The sequence below is a fragment of the Urocitellus parryii genome, chromosome Y, assembly GCF_045843805.1.
Source record: "Urocitellus parryii isolate mUroPar1 chromosome Y, mUroPar1.hap1, whole genome shotgun sequence".
In the NCBI taxonomy this organism is placed as follows: Eukaryota; Metazoa; Chordata; class Mammalia; order Rodentia; family Sciuridae; genus Urocitellus; species Urocitellus parryii.
The window spans coordinates 7,952,036-7,971,846 of record NC_135548.1 but is presented as its reverse complement, the minus strand read 5'-3'; the positions used below and the strand labels follow the sequence as shown (position 1 = coordinate 7,971,846).

Below are 19,811 nucleotides of genomic sequence, written 5' to 3'. Positions count from 1 at the left end.
ATTAAAAACAAAAGATCATTCCTTAGAATTTTTAAGTGATGCATTAATAACAAAGTTAGAACTTAAAATGCACCCTGATTAATTATGTAAACTGCTAATTTTTTTAAAAAAGCATAACTAATAATTTGGTTCTTTTCTTCATAAAATGGAAATTTAAATATTTCTCCTGATAGTCTTGAGGTCAGCATTATGTTATTAGTGCAAAATGTGGGTATTGTAGTTTCATCTAGAAAAGTGTTTATCCTATACACCTTAATTAAACAAACAAAGTGTGCATAACAAAATGCATACAGTCAATGCATGATAGAAAGCATGTTTCAAATATATGGCAGGCCCTCAGGCCACCATATTATTTAGGTTTTACATTATCATTTATGACATTATAGATTAATTATATATAACACACTTTTATACATTTTAACTCTGAAGATAATTAATTGGTGCTTGAGAAAATTATTCTAGGTAGCCATTTGGTTTGCATCAGGAGAAAGTGAATCTCCAGGAGTTTACTGTCTGCCAGGTGGGAATCATTAGCTCTCAATATATTTCAAAGTGACTGATTCTCACATCCTGGCAATGCTGCTTCTGCCAATCAGCCAGAGAGTAAATCACATCTGGAATTACCCTTGTATATGGTTTTCCCTTTTTTTCTTCTTTTCTGGATTAACTTGTTGCTGTATTTCTTCTGATCTCTCCAAAAGCATTCCATTTCAATTATTCATAAGTCCTTTCAGAAAATCCTCAGACAGCTCCATAAGTGGAAGTTGTGGAGATGGAAAATCCAAGGGAGGAAGATTGGGTATTGGAATATCCTTGGTTTTCCCAGTATTTGCTGCAAATTTCTGCCAGGTTGAAGAAGCTGTAGCAGTGTCTGAATGTAGTGGCAAGCTCCATAATGCTGACTTTTCTATAAAATCAGCATCCACATCCAGCTCCTTATCTACTGGACCTTTTACAAGTCTTGCTTTTTCAGCTTTTAGTGCTTTATTTTCTTTCCTTAATCTTTCATTCTCAGCCACAAGGAACTCCACATGCCTTTTCAAATCTGCAATTTTGGTTGCCTGGTTCTCAATAATTGTTTTATCATCCTTCGGGGCTTTGCTTCCAATACATGGCTGTGTTGGTTCACTCTTTTGCTGAAGTAAACATAATAGTGTTTCTGAATTCCTGTCAAAGACTCCATGAATTTCAGAAAGGTGTTTCTCTGTACAAGGGCTGTAGTTCTGAGAAAGAAGGGGACTCTGACCCTCTGAATCCTCAGCAGAGAGTTTGTGAGATGCCTGAAGTTGGGTAGCTACATCTTTGTCTGTGTTCTGAGTTTTTGATCGTTCTTCACACTTTGCCCTTTTCCACTTCTCCTGGATGAGGAGGGACTGTTTCATGTGGCTATCCCTTTTCAATTCCAGTGATAAATGAGCCTATTTCACAAAAGGAAAATTATAATTTACAGAATTTAATATTGGAAGTCTTTTTTACTGTTAATATATGCTATTCCATGAGCCTTTCTGACTTAACACTTAAAATTTTTATACTGTTTGCAATTTAGTAAAGATTCAATAACAATATCAAAATAACATAAATTATAGAATGGTGTATTTTTTTACTTAAGTGAAAGCACCTTTCATTAAGTTAAAATCCTAATCTCAATAATTCAGACTTTTTCTGACTGTGCCTTACACTTCCTACATCTGCAATGCCATGCCATTTGTAATCATCTTAGAATTGGAGAAATCCTTTCTCTTTAGAACTCAGTTCTATAGTAACCAAAATGAAAAGTCTTCCTGTTAACAGAGATTTAGAAAGCTCAATGCAGGCAGATACCAATAGCAGGTTCTATAGTATCAAAGACACGAAGTTAAATATCCTATGATTCAGTGTTTAGAAGTAAGTGGGTTTTCCTGCCACTGATATCCCTCTCAGAAATTATCTCCTTATTTCAATTAGACATATATGTACTAAGTACTTCCCAGGTACCTGATATTTTACAATCAAGAAATCAGAAGCCAGGTTTGGTGGCACATGTTTATAACCCCTGCTACTTAGGAGACTAAGGCAGGAGAATCACAAATTCAAGGCTAGCCTGGGGAACTTACCAAGACCCTGTCTCAAAATTTAAAATAGGGCTGGTGATGTAGCTCAATGGTAGAGCACCTGTCTAGCATGTATAATGCCCTGAATTCAACTCAGACCACTGTTTAAAAAAAAGTATTTAGATAAAGGTATGTTTTAAACCTCAACAAGCCTTCCTCTAGCATAAGAAATAAAGTCACTGGTGACACATATTTTGAAGTTAAGAACTTTTTAACGTAAGGCAGGGGGCATAGTGGTACAAGAAGCCTGTAATTCCAACCATTTGGGAGGCTTAGGAAGATCAAAAGTTCAAAGCAAACTTGGGAAACTTAACCAGACCCTGGTCACAAAATAAAAATAAATTAAAAGGGCTGGAAGGATGAGGTCCCCAGGTAGAGCATCCCCTAGGTTCAATCACCAGTACAGGGAGGAAGGAAGTAAAAAATAAAGAAAATAAAATTGTCTAAGAATTCAAGAACAGACAAATGGGAGACTTCATATTTAAAAAATCTTCAATAAGCAGATTTATCCAATTGGATCCAAGCATGGTGGTGCACACCTGCAATCCCAGCAGCTCAGGAGCCTGAGGCAGGAGGACCACAGTTTCAAAGTGAGCCACAGCAACTTAGGGAGGCCACAACAACTTAGCAAGACCCGGTCTCTAAATAAAAAAAATAAAAAGAGCTGGGGATATGGCTTAGTGGTTAAGCACCCCTGGGTTCAATACCAGGCACTAAAACAAACAGCCCAACAATGGTCAAATATGAGCTACTAACAGGATGCAAGTTTTGGCATGTCTAAAAGAACAGGAATGAGGTTGGGGGAGAAGGTTGTTTCTGTATGCCATTATATAAACAGTTCACTTAGTTTTCACATTTTACACATTATTTTAATATAGCACTTAAAGACCTACATGTGATCCCCCACCATCAAACAAAAACAGAAACCCTACAGATTTTACAATTAAAGAACTTAAAAAGGGGTAAAGTGCTTTTTTTTTTTTTTACACATAATTCAAGTCTCCATTAAAAAATCTTTTTAAAATTTTTCTGTAAACCTTAAGAACATGTCTTACCTGCACAGACTTGGTCAGCTTCAGAAAGATATGCTGGCCAAAAAAAAGAGGAACATTAATATATGAGTATCATCCTATAATTACCAGGTAAAAGAAGTTTTAATACTTCTCATACAGAAAAAAATGATCTTACAAGCAGTAATGCTATGATTAGGTTTTGGAGGGATTTTTTGTTTGTTTGTTTCAATACTGGTGAATGATCCCAGTGACTAAACAAGGGTTAGAGCTCTTCCACTGAGCTACATCCATAGCCCTTTATATTTTGAGATAGAGTCTTGCTAAATTTCTGTGATTGGCCTGGAACTTGTGATCCCCCTGCCTCAGCTTCCCCAGTCTCTGGGATTACAGGTATTTGATACCTTAACTGGCAGGTTCTATGCTTTAAAATCCCTATGAAAGGGCTGGGGATGTGGCTGAGTGGTAGAGTACTTGCCTAGCATGTGGAGACCTACATTTGATCCCTACCATCAAACAAAAACAGAAACCCTACAGATTTTATAATTAAAGAACTGAAGATGATTTCATTTGAAAAATAATGTTTAGGAAGGATTAAAAAGTAATAAGAACCAGGCAGGTATAGTAGTGTATACCTGTAATCCCAGCAACTCAGAAGGCTGAAGCAGGAGGATTGGAAGTCTGAGGCAAGCCTGGACAACTTAGACTTTGTCTCAAAAAATATAAAAATAGCTGGAGATATTGCTCAGTGGTTAAGCACACCTGGCTTGGTTCAATTCCCAGTACTTAAAAAAAAATTAACAAGAACCTGTTAGGTATTTAGTCCAAAATAACTCCCATTTTGAAAATTAGCACCTGGCAATGAAGCATGACCTTCCTTTTAGGCCCACCCCCAAAGACTCCCTAACTACTAAAACTATAGCATTGGTGCCAAATAACAATCACAGTGTTTTTTAACTACTCCCTTGTACCTGACTATATATTTAAAAGACATTTTTTTTTCCAGCAGGCTGCAGCACCTTACAGAAGGGCAGTCTAGTAGATATTCTCTGTCAATAAACCTTTGCTTAAACTAAGATGTATGCCCCATGGATATTTGCCCCAGCTACCCTAAAAAAACCTTTCAGACCAGGTGCAATGACAAGCACCTATAATCCCAGCAGTTCTGGAAGCTGATGCAGGAGGATCTGAAGTCCACAGCCAGCTTCATCAACTTAGCAAGCCCCTGTCTCTAATAATAAAAAAGGGCTAGGGATGTTGCTCAGTGGTTAAGTACAGAGAGTTCAATCTCAGGTACCAAAAACAACAATAACCACAACTCTCTGACCTCAGGATCAAACTCTGGGTGACTTAATTTGAAGTACATCCTAACATTCCCTCTTTTAGTAGATTGCTAGGAGTCTGCTATGGTTTGAATCTTAAATGCCCCAGGAAGCAGGTGCAAGTGTTGAAGGTTTGTTCCCCAGCTATTTGCACCATGGGAAGGTATTGGAATCTGTAAGGGGTAGGGCTTAGTTAAAGGAAATTGGGTGACTCAGGGTTTGATGTGAAAGGCATATGTGTCCCCATCCCCTTTCCCTCTCTGCTTTCCATTATCATGAAGTGAGCAGCTTTGCTCTACCACATATTTCACCATGATATTCTACCTTGCCACAGGCCCCAAAACAACAGGGCTAATAAAAAACATGAACTGAAACAATGAACCCATGAAACCTTTCCTCCTTTCAAGTTGAATCTCTCAGTTATGAAAATCTACAACAGAAATTTGGTAACAAAAAGCAGCAAAGTCTTTGCTATCACTATACCTGATAGTGGCTGAGAAATCTTTTAAATTGTGATGGAGGAGGTATCATGGCTTAGAGATGTTGACTACAGAAAGCTTGTAATATTGTAAACAGAGCTTAAAGTGCAATTCTGGTGGGAACTCAGAAGACCAGAATGCTGATAAGAATGTGTAAACTAAAGGCCAAGCTCATGAGGTTTCAAACAGAAATAAGGACCCTATTGAGAAATGGACTAGAAGCCATTCATGTTACATTCTGGAAAAGAACTAGTATTCATTTTATGTATGCCAAGATTCTGTGAGGCTGAATTTGAAAGAGACAGACTAATTAACTTGGTGGAGGAAATTTCAAGGCAGTGGTCTGTGTTTAGATTTCAATTAATATACCATTGAGAATGGGAAAAAAAAAGAGAAAAGAGAGATTTGAAAAACTTTAGTTTAGACAGAAAAGTAGAACTTTTAAAGTTGTGGCCATGTAAGATACCACTGCTAAAGAGATCAATGCCATTAAAAAGAAGCTAAGGACTTTGCACCTCAGGAATCAGCAAGACCCATCATAGACTCAAAGACTTCTATTTGATAAGAGAGCCCAGAGGAGCCCTACTCCCACAGATCCAGGGAATTGTTTTCCTTTTGTTCATCTTTCAAAGGAATCAGAGTCTGCCATAGCTGTTGTTGAAGCAGGCCATCTACTGCTCCAGATAGTAGCAGACTTTGTCATCCATACAATGGTGCTTTTGTAAACATGAAGAATACAGGAGTTATTACATGGGATCTTGGGGAATCCCATCAAGACTTCAATCAGCATATGGCAGTCAAAGCCCCTGCCAAGTAGCCCCTGAGAAGGCAATGTGTGAAGCTGTGAGAGTGAAGCTAAAGATGCAATGGAGACCCCAGTAAGTCAGAGATGCCAGTAATGTAGAATGCCTGCCAAGGGAAGTCACAGGCAGAGAGTAGAGCCAGCCAAAGTGAGTGGCCACATGCACTACAGTTGGCAAAGCCAGAAACAGGACTGCCTAAACCCTTTGGAGTTCACATCATATCATTGTGTCCCAAAAGCAGCACAAGAAGCTACAGAACTCAGTATTTGCCCTGCTGGGTTTCCATCTTGATTTGGTCAAATCCCTTTCTTCTTTGTGGTCCTATTCCTCACATTTGTAATGGGAATGTCTATCCTATGCCACTGAATATTACAAGTATATAACTTGTTAAATATTCCAGTGGCCCACAACCAAGTTTTCTTTGAGTCTCAGAGTAGACTTCGGATTTGGACATTTGAGTAATAAAGGAACTGTTAAGACTTTGAAGACTCTTTAAGATAGAATAAATGCATTTTGTTTCATGAGATGGACATAAGCTTCTGAGAGCCAGCAGCAGAATGTTATGGTTTAGAACTTGAATGCCCCCTTGAAGGCTCATGTGTTGACGGTTTGATCGCCAACTGATAGCATTATGGGGAGGGAGGTAACAAACTATGTGGAAGGGGATGTGTAACAGAAGGAAGTTAGGCCATGGAAGGCATGACCTTGAAGGTGATACTGGCCAAATCTCCTTCCTCTCCCTCTGCTTCTCAAGGCAATGAGATGAGCAGTTTTCTTCACTACACTCCCTACCATTAAGTTCTGCTGCACAACCATTAATTTTGATGCAGGGCCTTGTTAATTTACCTAGGGCCTTCCTCAGTTGCTGAGGCTGGATTTAAATTTGCAATCTGTCTTAGCCACCCAAGTCACGTGACAAAAAAACAATGGGTCTGAATGACCATGGACTGAAACCTTTGAAATTGTTAAGAAAAAATTAACTTTTTCTCCTTCTATATTGATTTTCTCAGGAATTTTGACAATGTCAAAAACAACATAAAGAAATAATCGTAAGTTCTGTAAATATTCAAACTCATGGTACATTTTGAGGTTTATAATATCAATCTGTTTTTCATGTTGTGCTTCTATGGATTTCTTCATTTACTTATTTTTACTTAAATTCTATTTCATTTTGTTTCTCTGTGAGACATTTTAAATATGTTTTTGAACAAGATGGGGTATGAATAACATTAATAGTGGACCTATTTCTTATATTTTGTTCACTATAAACTTTTTGGTATTCCTCATTCCTATATTAAGTCTCTTTTCCCCCTTCTGCAGATACAAGCCACTGCTTTCTGCCTGATCTTTATTTGTATTTAATGATTTCCCAATTTCATGCTTAGAAGTGTCTGCTAGGTTCTACCATTCCTAAGAAGCAAATTAATTAGACGTTCCTTGTCCAAAGAAAACTAGGTGATAATAGTTTTGATTGAGCCTTACATGCCAGATTTACATTTTTCTTCAATTTGTTCTTGTCTTTTGTTCTTGTATTAATTTTGCATAGCTTGTGTATTTTTCTTCAATAACATTTAAATCTGTTGAGATGTTCTATCTGCTCTGCAACTGTTCAGATACATTGTGGATGAATTTTCTTAGCTACCTGCATAAATTTTTTTCTCCTTGTCTGAACTACACTTTGCTTTATCCACTCCTTTTTTTTTTTTTTTTTTTTTTGGTACCAGGTATCAAACCAAAGGGCACTTAACTACTGAATCACATCCCCAGCTCTTATTTTTATTTTATTTAGAGAAAAGGCCTTGCTGAGTTGCTTAGGGCCTCACTTTTGCTGAGGCTGACTTTGAACTCACAATCCTCCTATCTCAGCCTCATGAGCTGCTGGAATTATAGCAATATGCCACAGCATCAGCTGTTTTATCTACTTTCTTATCAAATAGAATAGCTTTTGCAAAACTCAAGAAATGTCTCCCTTTGTAGAGCCTTAAAACAGTATAATGCAGCGGTGCATACCTATAATTCCACCAGCTAGGGAGGCTGAGGCAGGAGAATCAGGAGTTCAAAGTTAGCCTCAGCATTTTAGTATAAGGCCCTAAGAAACTCTGTGAAACCCTGTTTCAATTTAAACAATGGCTAAGGATGTAATCCAGTGATGAAGTGCCCCTAGGTTAAGTCCTAAGTAATTAAATAAATAAATAAATAAATAAATAAATAAATAAATCTCACAACTGGGAATTGGGGCAGGGGCCACATGTGGTATAAGATATTGAAATCTGGGGCACTTAACCATTGAGCCACATCCCCAGCATTTTAATTTTTAATTTTGATACAGGGCCTTGCTAATTTACCTAGGGACTTCCTCAGTTGCTGAGGCTGGATGTGAATTTGCAATCCTTGGCTCAGCCACCCAAGTCATTGGGAATACAAGCATATGTCACATGCCTGTTTTCTATTTGAAATTTTTAAAGGTTATTTTAGGAGGATTAAAAAAAAACATTCAATCTGATTGCATGGTCATAGATTTCCTCCACAAATTCAAAACAAGAACAAATGCTCACCAAAAGAAATTTGGTAAAAGAATAGGCATCTCAGGAAAAAAGAAAACTAACAATTCTGATTAAACTGCTTCCTCCAAATAGAAAACAAGGCAAATATCTAAAGTAGATATTAAGAAATGATGAGGACAGGAACTAAGAAAATCTGAAGGACCCACCACTTTTTCCAGCAAGTCATGGTAGTGCATGCCTATTATCCCAGAGACTGGGGAGGCTGAGGCAGGAGGCTCACAATTTCAAAGCCAGCCCCAGCAACTTAGTGAGGCCCTAAGCAACTCAGGGAGACTCTGGCTCAAAATATAAAAAGGGATGGGGATGTGGGTCAATGGTTCATAGGCAACTTCAATCCCAGGTATCAAAATAAACAAAAAAACCTATTGTGAATAAATCAATTTAAAATACAATGAGCTCATTCCAACACATCAATTTTGCAACTCTAATACATGGCTATTTTTTTAAATATATTTTTTTTAATTTTAGGTGGACACAATACCTTTATTTTACTTATTTATTTCAATGTGGTGCCAAAGAATGAACCCAGTGCCTCACACTTGCCAGAGGAGTGTGCTACCACCGGGCCATAAAACCAAGTCTAAACTCCAAATCAGCCCAGTTGAATTTACTAATCACATTAAGTTCTATCTCCATGACTTAAAGCTAATGATTTAACAAGCTATCATCTTTTCTAACCTAAGAATCTCACAGAATTTAGACAAGGTCAGGGTGATATTTGAAGCCCTATAGCAGTTTCAATTATTCAAATATCAAATTAAGAGGAATGCAAGATTTTTCCCTTTATTTATTCAGTTAGCTGGAATCTTTGGTTTTGTTGTTGTTGTTTTGGTACTGAGAAGTGAACCCAGAAGCATCTCAACCACTGAGCTACATCCCCAGTGCTTTCTTAATTTTTATTTTGAGACAGAGTTGAAGTTGCTTAGGGCCTTGCCATGTTGCTGAGGCTGGCCAGGAACTTGCAACCCTCCTCCCTCAGTCTACCAAATTGCTGGGATTATGGATGTGTGCTTATGGAACTCAGATGTAACATGACTTAAATAGTTAAACAATATGTTGCTTTTGTAATGACTAAAATTTAATAATTCAATGAATAACAAAATATAGTTTAGGAAAGATTTAACAATACTGAACTCATAAGAGTTAATATTGTACAAAACCCCCATAAAACTCACCATAAAATATACAGATTTATGTGGTACCTGCCATGTGCCCATCTTGCAGCACAAATGTCAAGTATTTGAAATTCAGACTCCTTTAAACAATATATACTATGAATTGGCAGACTTCTTGCAATTGGCTCATAAGTCTTTAGGAACACGGCTGTGTATAAGAACTATATACCAAGGTGCCATTTATGCCATCTTCATGTTTCAGACAGAAGACTGGTTTAGGAGAAGCTGGGAAATCCATCATATTTGAAAAATACTCTTAAGCTAATTTTCTGGGTGATCAGCAGAATGATCTAACATGAATATGCAGGACAACAAACACTACTGTTGTGATTTCTATTCTAAATAAAGTGGTCAGAGATACTGGGAAAAACAAATTCCTCTTCATTTTTACAAACAATATTTCTTAAAAAGACAACTTACCCGCAGCCTTCTTGTGACAAGAAATAGCCTCTTCATATTTCCCTGCAGCTAACAAACGGTCTGCTCGTCTGCTCTGCTAATAAGCCTAGAAGACAGACATCTATAAATTACTATTAAGTACAAAACATGACTTTAGAAAACAACAATAGAGGTTGAGTTGGAATACCTACTTACTGTAAGGCTTTGGGTTCAATCACTAGCAACTGCCCCCAAAACAAACCAACCTTTTAACAAGATAAATGACACTATTTGTTGTCACACCTCAAATCATCATTACAGCTGTATCTATATCAGGATCTATGAAAAGAGTAGATAGAACCTAAAACTACTGGATCTAAATAAACCCGCTCCCAGTTAACATGAGGCACTTCAATGACCCACATTCTTCAACTCCAGAGGTTAACTAGAAAGAGTCACAATTATAGTCTGTTACTCAAAATGTTTTTTTTTTTAACTTTTCAAGCTTCTTTCAAAATAAGAGTTATTTCATAGACAATTCCACTAGTATTAGGGTTGGGAGAGGGAGCATGGAATGAATAGATAAACTATAGATAGGGCAGAGGAGTTGGAGGGGAAGGGAGGGGGCATGGGGTTACAAATGATGGTGGAATGTGATGGTCATTATTATCCAAAGTACATGTATGAAGACACAAACTGATGTGAATATACTTTGTATACAACCAGAGATATGAAAAATTGGGCTCTATATGTGTAACAAAAACTATAATGCATTCTGTTGTCATATATAAATAAAAAATAAGAATTTTTAAAAAGCTATTATCAGAGAACCACTTATCATATGGTAAAATTTAACTTTTATTATTATCAGTTCATTCTTCCATTTCAACATAAAGCTGCTATTTGTCTCAGAAATGAGAAATCTGTACTGGGCATGGTGGTATTGCCTATAATCCTAGTTCCTCAGGAGCCTGAGGCAGGAGAATAACAAGCTCAAGGTCAGCCTCAGAAACTTTATGAGATGCTATTTCAAAAAAATAAAAGGAACTGGGGATGTAGTTCAGTGCTAAAGTACCACTGGGTTCAATTCCTTGTACCATTTAAAAAATTAAAGAAAAAAAAATGTTTGCACTTGAGGCACTATGATACCAATACCTAATATTAAAGTGATTCTTTTTAAAATCAGATACAACTCACCAAAAGAACAAAGGGAAACTACAAAATTCTATAAGCAAATGACTTAAGGATCCCACATTTAAAGGCAAACAGATTAAATAAGCAATACTGGCCTTTTATTTATCTATATATTTTCATGGTACTAGGGATCAAACCCAGAAGCACTTTACCTCTGAGCCACATCTCCCAGTCCTTTTAAAGTTCTATGTCAGGGCCTTGCTAATTTGCTTTAGGGCCTCAGTAAGTTGTGATCCTCTGGTCTATGCCTCCTAAATTACTGAGATTATAGGCATGTGCCATCATGTCTGGCTATTGTATGAATTTTAACCACAGAGTCAGACTAAGCAAAAAATATGTTCAAAACACATAAATGTTTTCAGGTACCTAGAAATGACAGGCTCTGGGGAAAGAGAATATACATAATGAAGAAAACTAGTAGATACAATAAGTTATGATTAACATTATTTTTCTAATGAATATATTCTAATATTATTGTTAAGGCTTTTCCTTGAAACCCCACAGACCATCATAACTAGGAGTGGCACAGTGTAGACCTATCCCTACCAAGAATCAGGGGCTCTGGTATCAAATTCTTGCTCTCCCACTGAAACAGTTAATTGATTCCATTTGCTGAACTATAAAATGATGGATTTGGACTAGATCCATGGTTCTGAAGTTTTAAATGGAATTCAAATTGTGAGAACTAGGTGAAGATGTAAATTCTGGGTCATTAGGTTTGGAATAAGGCTTAAGATTTTACAAAAGTATTTAGCTAGTTTTATAGCTGCTGGCTCACATATACATTTTAAGAAGCAAAAACAAGATGGTATTTGAGATCACTGCACTCTAATACTGTCTCTATGATCTTTGTGCCTTTGGGGACTCCAATCACTTTCTCCCTTGTGCTATGGATATTTGTGTGCCTCCACAATTAAACTTCAAGCTCTGATGACAAAATAAGTGGTTACTTGAATTTCTGAACAAGAACAAAAAGTTCTCAATAGGTGAAGTCAGGACTTCTCAGCTCTCCCATCTTCCCTAAAACTTCCCCATGGAAAAATCTAATCTCCAACTCTGCCCATTCAGGATTTACCTCTCACTATAGTCTCAGATATAAAATTTTCTAATAAACACACTCATCAATTCAGGTTATTTCAAACCACAGCAAATTCCTTTTTTTAAAGTATAGTTACTATTAAATTCTTATTAAACATCTATCGAGTGCAGACAGGGTAGAGCCGACGTTCCAACTCTCAGCTTGAACACTTTTATAAACACATGAACTTGCCTTTAACTATCTGTTTAAATTATCTTATCTATAAAATGAGAGTTATTGTGAAAATTAAACTAATTAGCACCCCCTAAATTGTTTGTTATACTAAGTACCATGATAGACAATGAAAGTGGAGTTTTTTTTTTTTTTATCACCAAGAGGTTGACAATGAACAGTGGGACACACCTGTAATCCCAGTGACTTGGCAGGCTGAGACAGGAGGGGCACAAGTTTAGGATCAGCCTCCAAAATTTAGAGAGGTCCTAAGCAATGTAAGAGAATCCTGTTTCAAAACTGGGGGCGTAGTTAAAAAATAAGCCAGATATGGTGGCACATGCTTATAATCCCAGAGGTTAGGGAGGCTGAAGCAGGAGGATCACAAATTCAGAGCCAGCCTCAGCAATGGTAAGGCACTCAGTATATCAGTGAGACCCTGTCTCTAAATAAATTACAAAACAGGGCTGGGGAGGTGGCTCAGTGGCTGAGTTCCCTGGAGTTAATCCCCAGTAAATCAAAATAAAAAAAAAAATAAAAACCTCTGGGTGATGTGGTGCACATGCGTAATCACAACAGTGCAGGAGGCTGAGGCAGGAGGATCTGAGTTCAAAGCCAGCCTCAACAATTTAGCGAGGTCCAAAGAAGCTCAGGCAAATCCTGTCTCTAAATAAAATATTTTAATAAGACCAAGGATGTGGCTCCATGGAAAACACCACTGGGTTCAATCCCCTGTACCCCCTCCTCAAAAAGTGACAACAGACTACAATAAAGTACATATTTTAATAATTAGAGATACTGCAGGAAACCTATTTTGGTAGTAATTTTCTTATTTTTAAAAGAATCATTAAATATTTCCCATCTTAAAACTGATCTCCTTAAATACTGTTCTTAATAGAGTCAAGTCATTAAAAGTAGCTATGGTGTGATGACTAAAACCTGTATGCCCAGTTGAGGCAGGACTGTAATCCAAGTCTCAGCAATGTAGAAAGGCCCAATCTCAAAAAAAAAAAAAAAGAAAAAAAAAGAAAAGAAAAGAAAGAAAGAAAGAAAGAAAGAAATGAAAAGTAGTACATGTAAAAATTTCTGTTATTTCAAAGTAAAAATTATGAAATTTTTTTTTATAATCCATGACTCCTATGTTACAATAATCATATTGCCTTGTCCACTAGACACATAAAGAATCCCATCCAGATTTTTGTTGGGTATTTTTTGTTTTATGTGGTGCTAGAAATTGAACTCAGGGCCTTGTGCACGAGAGGCAAGCACTCTACAAACTGATCTACATCCCCAGCCCCCAAATTTCAATCTTAGAATCAGATACTAAGTTAATAATGTCTCAAGAGGTTATAAATAATGTGACATTCAGAAACTTGGAAACACAGGTAGAAACAGGTCTGTAAAGAGAAGTGAAGCAGTCAGCCTAAAGAGTCAGAGACTCCTGTCTGAATCTGAGGCTCCCTATGTTCTTAGACCCATGTATACTATACCCTTGCTTTTCCTGCTCCTTTGTTTAGAGTCCAATAAATCATCTCTTTTTGCTTAAGCTTATTTCAAATGGGTTTTCATCATTTGCAACCAACAAAAACCTAGCAAATATAACCTGTTACTAAGTGACTGATCTCACTAACAAATATTTTCTTTCTACCTCTACCGGCTTTGTTTTTGGAACTGAGGATTGGACCCAGGAGCACTTTACCACTGAGCTACAGCCCCAAATCTTTTCACTAACTTTTTAAATTTTGAGATAGGGTCAATTTGCTGAGGCTGGTCTAGAACCTAGAATTTTCATACTTTAGCATCCAAAGTTACTGGGATTTACAAGAATGTGCACCTAGCTCTAGGCCACTTTTAAAATACACATTCCACACTTCACTCTTACCCAAAGGAAAACAGTATTATCTTCTATAACCTTCAATTTATTAGTTCATTTAGGGGAAAGCTGTAAAGACAAATGAAAAGAAACAAAATGCCAAAAAGTCCACAGAGGAAAATATACCATACTCCTGACTTTATAGTAGGGTTGTCTGTTGGGAGCCATCCACTTCCCCCTTCCTTTCTTAATCAATAGAGTAACCTACAGACAACTAGCAAGCAATATCTACAACCAGTAAGCACAGAAAGGACTACTAAAAATTACATTTAGGATACTCAAGTCAGGAATAGTGGTTTCAATCTCACAATCACTATCCACTCTAAATTTCAATGTTTTCATCTGTAAAATGTTAAATACCTCATATAGCTATTAGGAAGACAAGATAAATAATATACATAATGCTAATCCCATCACTTAGTAATTGCTGGACATATTTTAGTGCTCCACTGCCTTTTCCTAGAGTATTTCCATTGAGCCCAGCCTCACTTGTGACAGGAGGTTAATTTTCCCTAATATTTCCCTAATATTTTCAGGGCAACAAGAAAAGGATTCAAAAGGATTCAAATAGCCCTCTTCTTGTGCTTTTGAGATTTTATTAATAAGTCAGTTCCGGAGCTGATATGTTGGTGATTTGGGCCTACGTATTCTTCTATCCGGTGCAGGGATTCTGGTCTAATACCTAAGTCATTGTTCCACTTTGAGTTGAGTTTTTGTGCATGGTGGGAGGATTAGGGTTCAATTTAATTCTGCTACATATGGATTTCCAATTTTCTCAGCACCATTTTTAGAAGAGGCTACCTTTCCACCAGTATATGATATCTGTGCCTTTGTCTAGTATGAGGTAACTGTATTTATGTGGGTTTGTCTCTGTCTTCTGTTTCATTGGTGGTCTTACCTGTTTTGTTGCCAATACCATATTGGTCTTGTCTTTATAGCTCTGTAGTGTAATTTGAAGTCTGATATTGTGATACCTCCTGCTTCATTTTCCTTGCTAGGTATTGTTTTGGGTATTCTGGGTCTCTTGTTTATCTAAGTAAATTTCATTATTGCTTTTTCTGTTTCTGTGAAGAACATCTTTGGACTCTGGAAGGGAGTTGCATTGAAATTTCATAGCACTTTTGGTAGTATGGTAATTTTGACAATATTAATTCTGCCTATTCAAGAACATGGGAAGTCTTTCCATCACCTATGATCTCCTTCAATTTATTTCTTGAGTGTTCTCTAATTTTCATTGTAGAGGTCTTTTACCGTTTTTGTTAGATTGTTTCCCAAGTGTTTTTTTATGCTATTTTGAATAGGATAATTTTCCTAACTTCTTGTTTAGCTCATCTTTTATTGGAGTATAGAAACAAAGTTAATTTATGAATGTTACTTTTGTATCCTGCAATTTGATGAATTCTTTTGTGTTCTAGAAGATTTCTCTTGAGTATTTTTTTTGGGGGAGGGATCTTCTAAATATAGAATCACGTCCTCTTCAAACAGTGCTCATTTTAGCCCTTCCTTTACTATTCATATCCCTTTAAATATATTCCTTTGCCAAATTACTCTGGCTAGAGATTAAAGGACCTTATTTGTTCATCTCTCTATCATTCAGTCGTGAATTTGGTATTCTGGTGTTTTATTCTGTTATGAACCGATAGATTGCAGAGTATTATCTCTACATTTTGAACTTCCCAAGAGTTGCATTGTGTACTAATAGAAGTAGTGAAAGTGGGCATCCCTGTCTCATTGCAGTTTTTAGAAGAAATTCTGTAGCTGTTCTTCATTTATAATTATGTTGGCTTTGGGTTTGTCATGTATAGCTTTTACAATGTAGAGGTATGATTCCTTCATTCCTGTTTTTTCTAGTGTTTAAAGCATGAATTGATGGGGTATTATGTCAAAAATAGATGCTGCATCTATTTTGATAATCAAGTGTTCTCATCTCTGTGTCTATTTGTGTGATAAATTGCATTTATTGATTTCCATTAGTTGAATCAATGTTGCATTCCTGGGATGAAACCCACTTGGTCATGGTGCACTATTTTTTAAAATATATTTTTGTATAAGATTTATTAGTATTTTACTGAGGATTTTTGCATCTATGTTCATCAAGGATATTAGTCTGAATTTTTATTTTTTTGATGTATCTTTGTCTGGACTTAGTATCATTGTGAGATAGGATTCATTTAATGAATTTGAAGAGTTCCCTCTTTTTCAATTTCATTAAACAATTTAAGGAGGATAGATAGTTCTCTTTAAAGGTTTACTAAATTTGGCTGAGCATCCTTCTGGTCCTAGGTTTTTCTTTGTTGGTAGGGTCTTCATGACTTTTTTGTTCTCATTATTTGAAATTGATCTCTTTAAATTTTCTATATACTTCTGGTTAAATTGGTGTAGCTCCTATCTCCTGGAATTTACTGATGTCTTTTAGATTTTCTAGCTTATTGGGGTATAGATTTTGAATAATAGCTTCTATTTATGCTCTGTTTCAGTAGTGTCTGTGCTGATATTTCCATTTTCACCATAGATTTTGGTACTTTGCATTTTTTCTCTGATAGCTTGGTTAATATTTATCAATTTTGTTCATTTAAAAAGATTTGATTCATTTATTTTTCAGTTTTTACATCTTGATTTTATCAATTTCATGTTTGATTTTTATTAGTTTCTTTCTTTGCTGATTTTAGTGTTTTTCTCTAGGTCCTTAAGATATAATGTTAGATGATTTTACTCAGTAACTTTCTATTCTTTTAATGTATGGGCTCAATGCTATAAACACATCTCTTAGAACTGCCTTCATAGTGCCCCAAAGGTTTTTAAATATTGTATCACTATTCTCATTTACATTTAATTTTTTTAAACTCTGATTTGTTAAGCTATCTATTTATTATTCAATAGTGAATTTAGTCTCTTAGTGTTAGTTTTATTAAAATTTTCATCTTGTTGATATCTAGTTTTATTCGATTATGTTCTGACAGAGTTCAAGGTATTAGCTCTATTTTTGAAACTTGTGAAATGTTGCTTTATGTACTAAAATATGGTCTATTTTAGAAAATGTTCCCTCTGCAGCTAAGAAGAAAATATATTCAGTCATTGATGAGTAAAATATTCTGTGCATTTCTGTTAAGTCTAAATTATTTATTTTAATTTTAGTTCTATACTTAATTTTTGATATTTCTAGTGATGAAAGACATATCTTAAAGTTCTCAATATTATTGTGTTGTGATCTGTTTGATTCTCGATATTGAGAAGGATCTCTTTGATTACTTAGATGCTTCATAGTTTGGAGCATATATATTTACCACTGTTATTTATTTCTGTTGTATTACTCTATTAAGCAGTATGAAAATGGACTTTTTTATCTGTTCTGATTAATTTTTGCTCAAAGTCCATTATAACCGATATGAAAATAAAAACACCTTGTTTTTAAGATCCATGTGAATGATGTTTTTTCCCACCCTTTCACAATTAGTCTGTGTATATATTTGCCTAAGTAGTGAGTCTTTTAAATTCAATCTGCCAGTTCATGTCATTTGATGAATTGAGTACATTAACATTAGTGTTATTATTGAGAGATGATTTATGTTTCCTGTTATTTTGGTTTTGTTTCTATGATCAAGTTGAAATAGATTCTACTTTGATTAACTATTCTTTTAGTTGTAGTTTTAGTTTCTGTTTGTTTTTATTTACATATTTTATTTTTTCTTAATAAAATATTTATTGAGTGTGTTTTATAATGCAAGATTTCTATTTGTGATTTTTTTTAACTTTTGTTTATTATAGATGTTTTTATCTCATATTAAAGTCTGTTATAATTTAGTATTCTATGTAGAATCTATTTTTTTACAGAGCTTAGTAAATATTATTTCAAGACCTCCTAGCTTTTAGGGTCTGGGTTGAAAAATCAGCTGAGATCTGGATCAGTTTGCCTCTGAATATGACCAATCAGTTTTAACTATTAGGTTTTAAAATTCTATACTTATTCTGTATGTTAGGAATTTTCATACTATTGTGGCTAGGAGTGAGCCTGTTGTAATTCTATACATTTCGAGTTGTGTATACCTCCTGTGTTTGATTTTCCATTTCATTCTTAAGATTTTGGAAATTTTCTGTTATTTCATTGAAAAGATTGTTCATTTTTTTGTTTTGAAATTCAATATCTTCATCTACCACAATGAATATTAAATTTGGCCTTTTCTTATTTTATATATATATATATATATATATATATATATATATATATATATATATATATATACTTCTTTTCATGGTCTGGTAACACCTTTTCTCCATGAGAAACTTCATTTTCAAGATTATGAACTATTTCTTTATTACCTGAACATTTGTCCTTCAAGTCATCTAATCTATTAGTGATGCTTTGCATTGTATTTTTAATTTGGTTTATTGATTTATGTATTTTGAAAATTTCTGATTGATTTTTCTTTAGAACTTCTATTTCCTTATTGATATTTTACTTCTTGTGTCTTCTCTTTGATTTTACTTTTTACATTATCTTTTACTCAAAGGTCATTTGAAATACAAACTTTCAAAATTCTTTCTCTGATATTTTCTTCAATGTGTTTTTTGTGGAATCTGCTTTTGAGTAATTCTGGTTTGTTTGGGATGCTTTGTTCCCTTGCTTGTTCATATTGTTTGTGTGTCTATTCATGTATCTAAATGGATCTGTAGCAACAGAACTTCTATTCTATGCATTTCTAGTGATCCTGTAGCTATCCTGTGGCTCTCAGATTTGGGGGGGGTGAGCCAAATAATTGCAACCAGCTGTGCATAAAATATATAGAACTAAATTGTATACTTAATTTTTATTTTCACACAAAGTTAATTGGATAATAAACAAAAGTGTATCAATTTATATCAGTAACAGCAGTAAGTAATCATGAATTATATCTTTCATAAAATAAAAGAATATGTGTTTTCTAAATCTTCAATTGTATTAATTGTAGCTTTAGCATTGGTGGTGGTGTGTGGAGTTTTATAAACCAAGAGTGCTTGGAGAAATTAAAAATAGAGTTGATTATGAAGAAAGAAGCAATGGTGATACAAGAGGATTAGCAATTTCAAGATGTGAATAGGGCAGATGTAAAGGTGATATACAATGTATTGTTTATGAGAAAGAAGGAAAAAAGTAAAAGAAATAAAGAGTAAAAGAGAATAATGGAATTTCACTGTTTGTAAGAGAAAAGAAATAGAAACAAAAAGAAATAAATAGTTTGAAACAGAATACAAAGTCAGTCCAAAATATGCTAATTGAAAACTTTAACCCTCAACAACAGAGTAAGGAAAAATATCTATGTTTTAGAATAGTACAAATAAGAAAGAATAAACAAATATTTACATGTGCAAGTGTATGAATATCCTTCATGTATCCATCAGTACACATAGAAAAACTAAAAAGAAAAAAAAAAAAACAGGATTGTTACTGAGAGTATGTGCTTGCTGTCTCTTCCAAAGTGTCTTTCCATTGCTCAGTTTCCATTCTCCATGGGATGGTATGGGGAGCTGTTAAAGGTGCTGTCAGCTCCACCCCCAGGGTACAGGTCATGCTAGGTTCTACAAGATGTTCTCAGGGGAGGCAATGAGGTTCAGTCTTTGCCCCAGGTGTTTCATTTCATGGGGAGTTACTGGGTATAAATAAATCAATGCACACCTAGGACTTTACCCTACTCTTCTT

General features: G+C 35.2%; 1 protein-coding gene across 1 annotated transcript in view; it reads right to left on the bottom strand.

The window, feature by feature from the left end:
- Positions 1-710: 710 nt before the first annotated feature.
- Positions 711-19,811, bottom strand: part of LOC144251154 (nuclear receptor-binding factor 2-like) — a 71,062-nt gene continuing 51,961 nt past the window's right edge. The window contains exons 2-4 of the mRNA XM_077794247.1: positions 9,864-9,939; positions 3,156-3,178; positions 711-1,418 (exon numbers count right to left, since the gene is read on the bottom strand). Of these exons, the coding sequence (XP_077650373.1) occupies positions 711-1,418; positions 3,156-3,178; positions 9,864-9,939 (807 nt within the window). The remainder of the gene's footprint in view (positions 1,419-3,155; positions 3,179-9,863; positions 9,940-19,811) is intronic.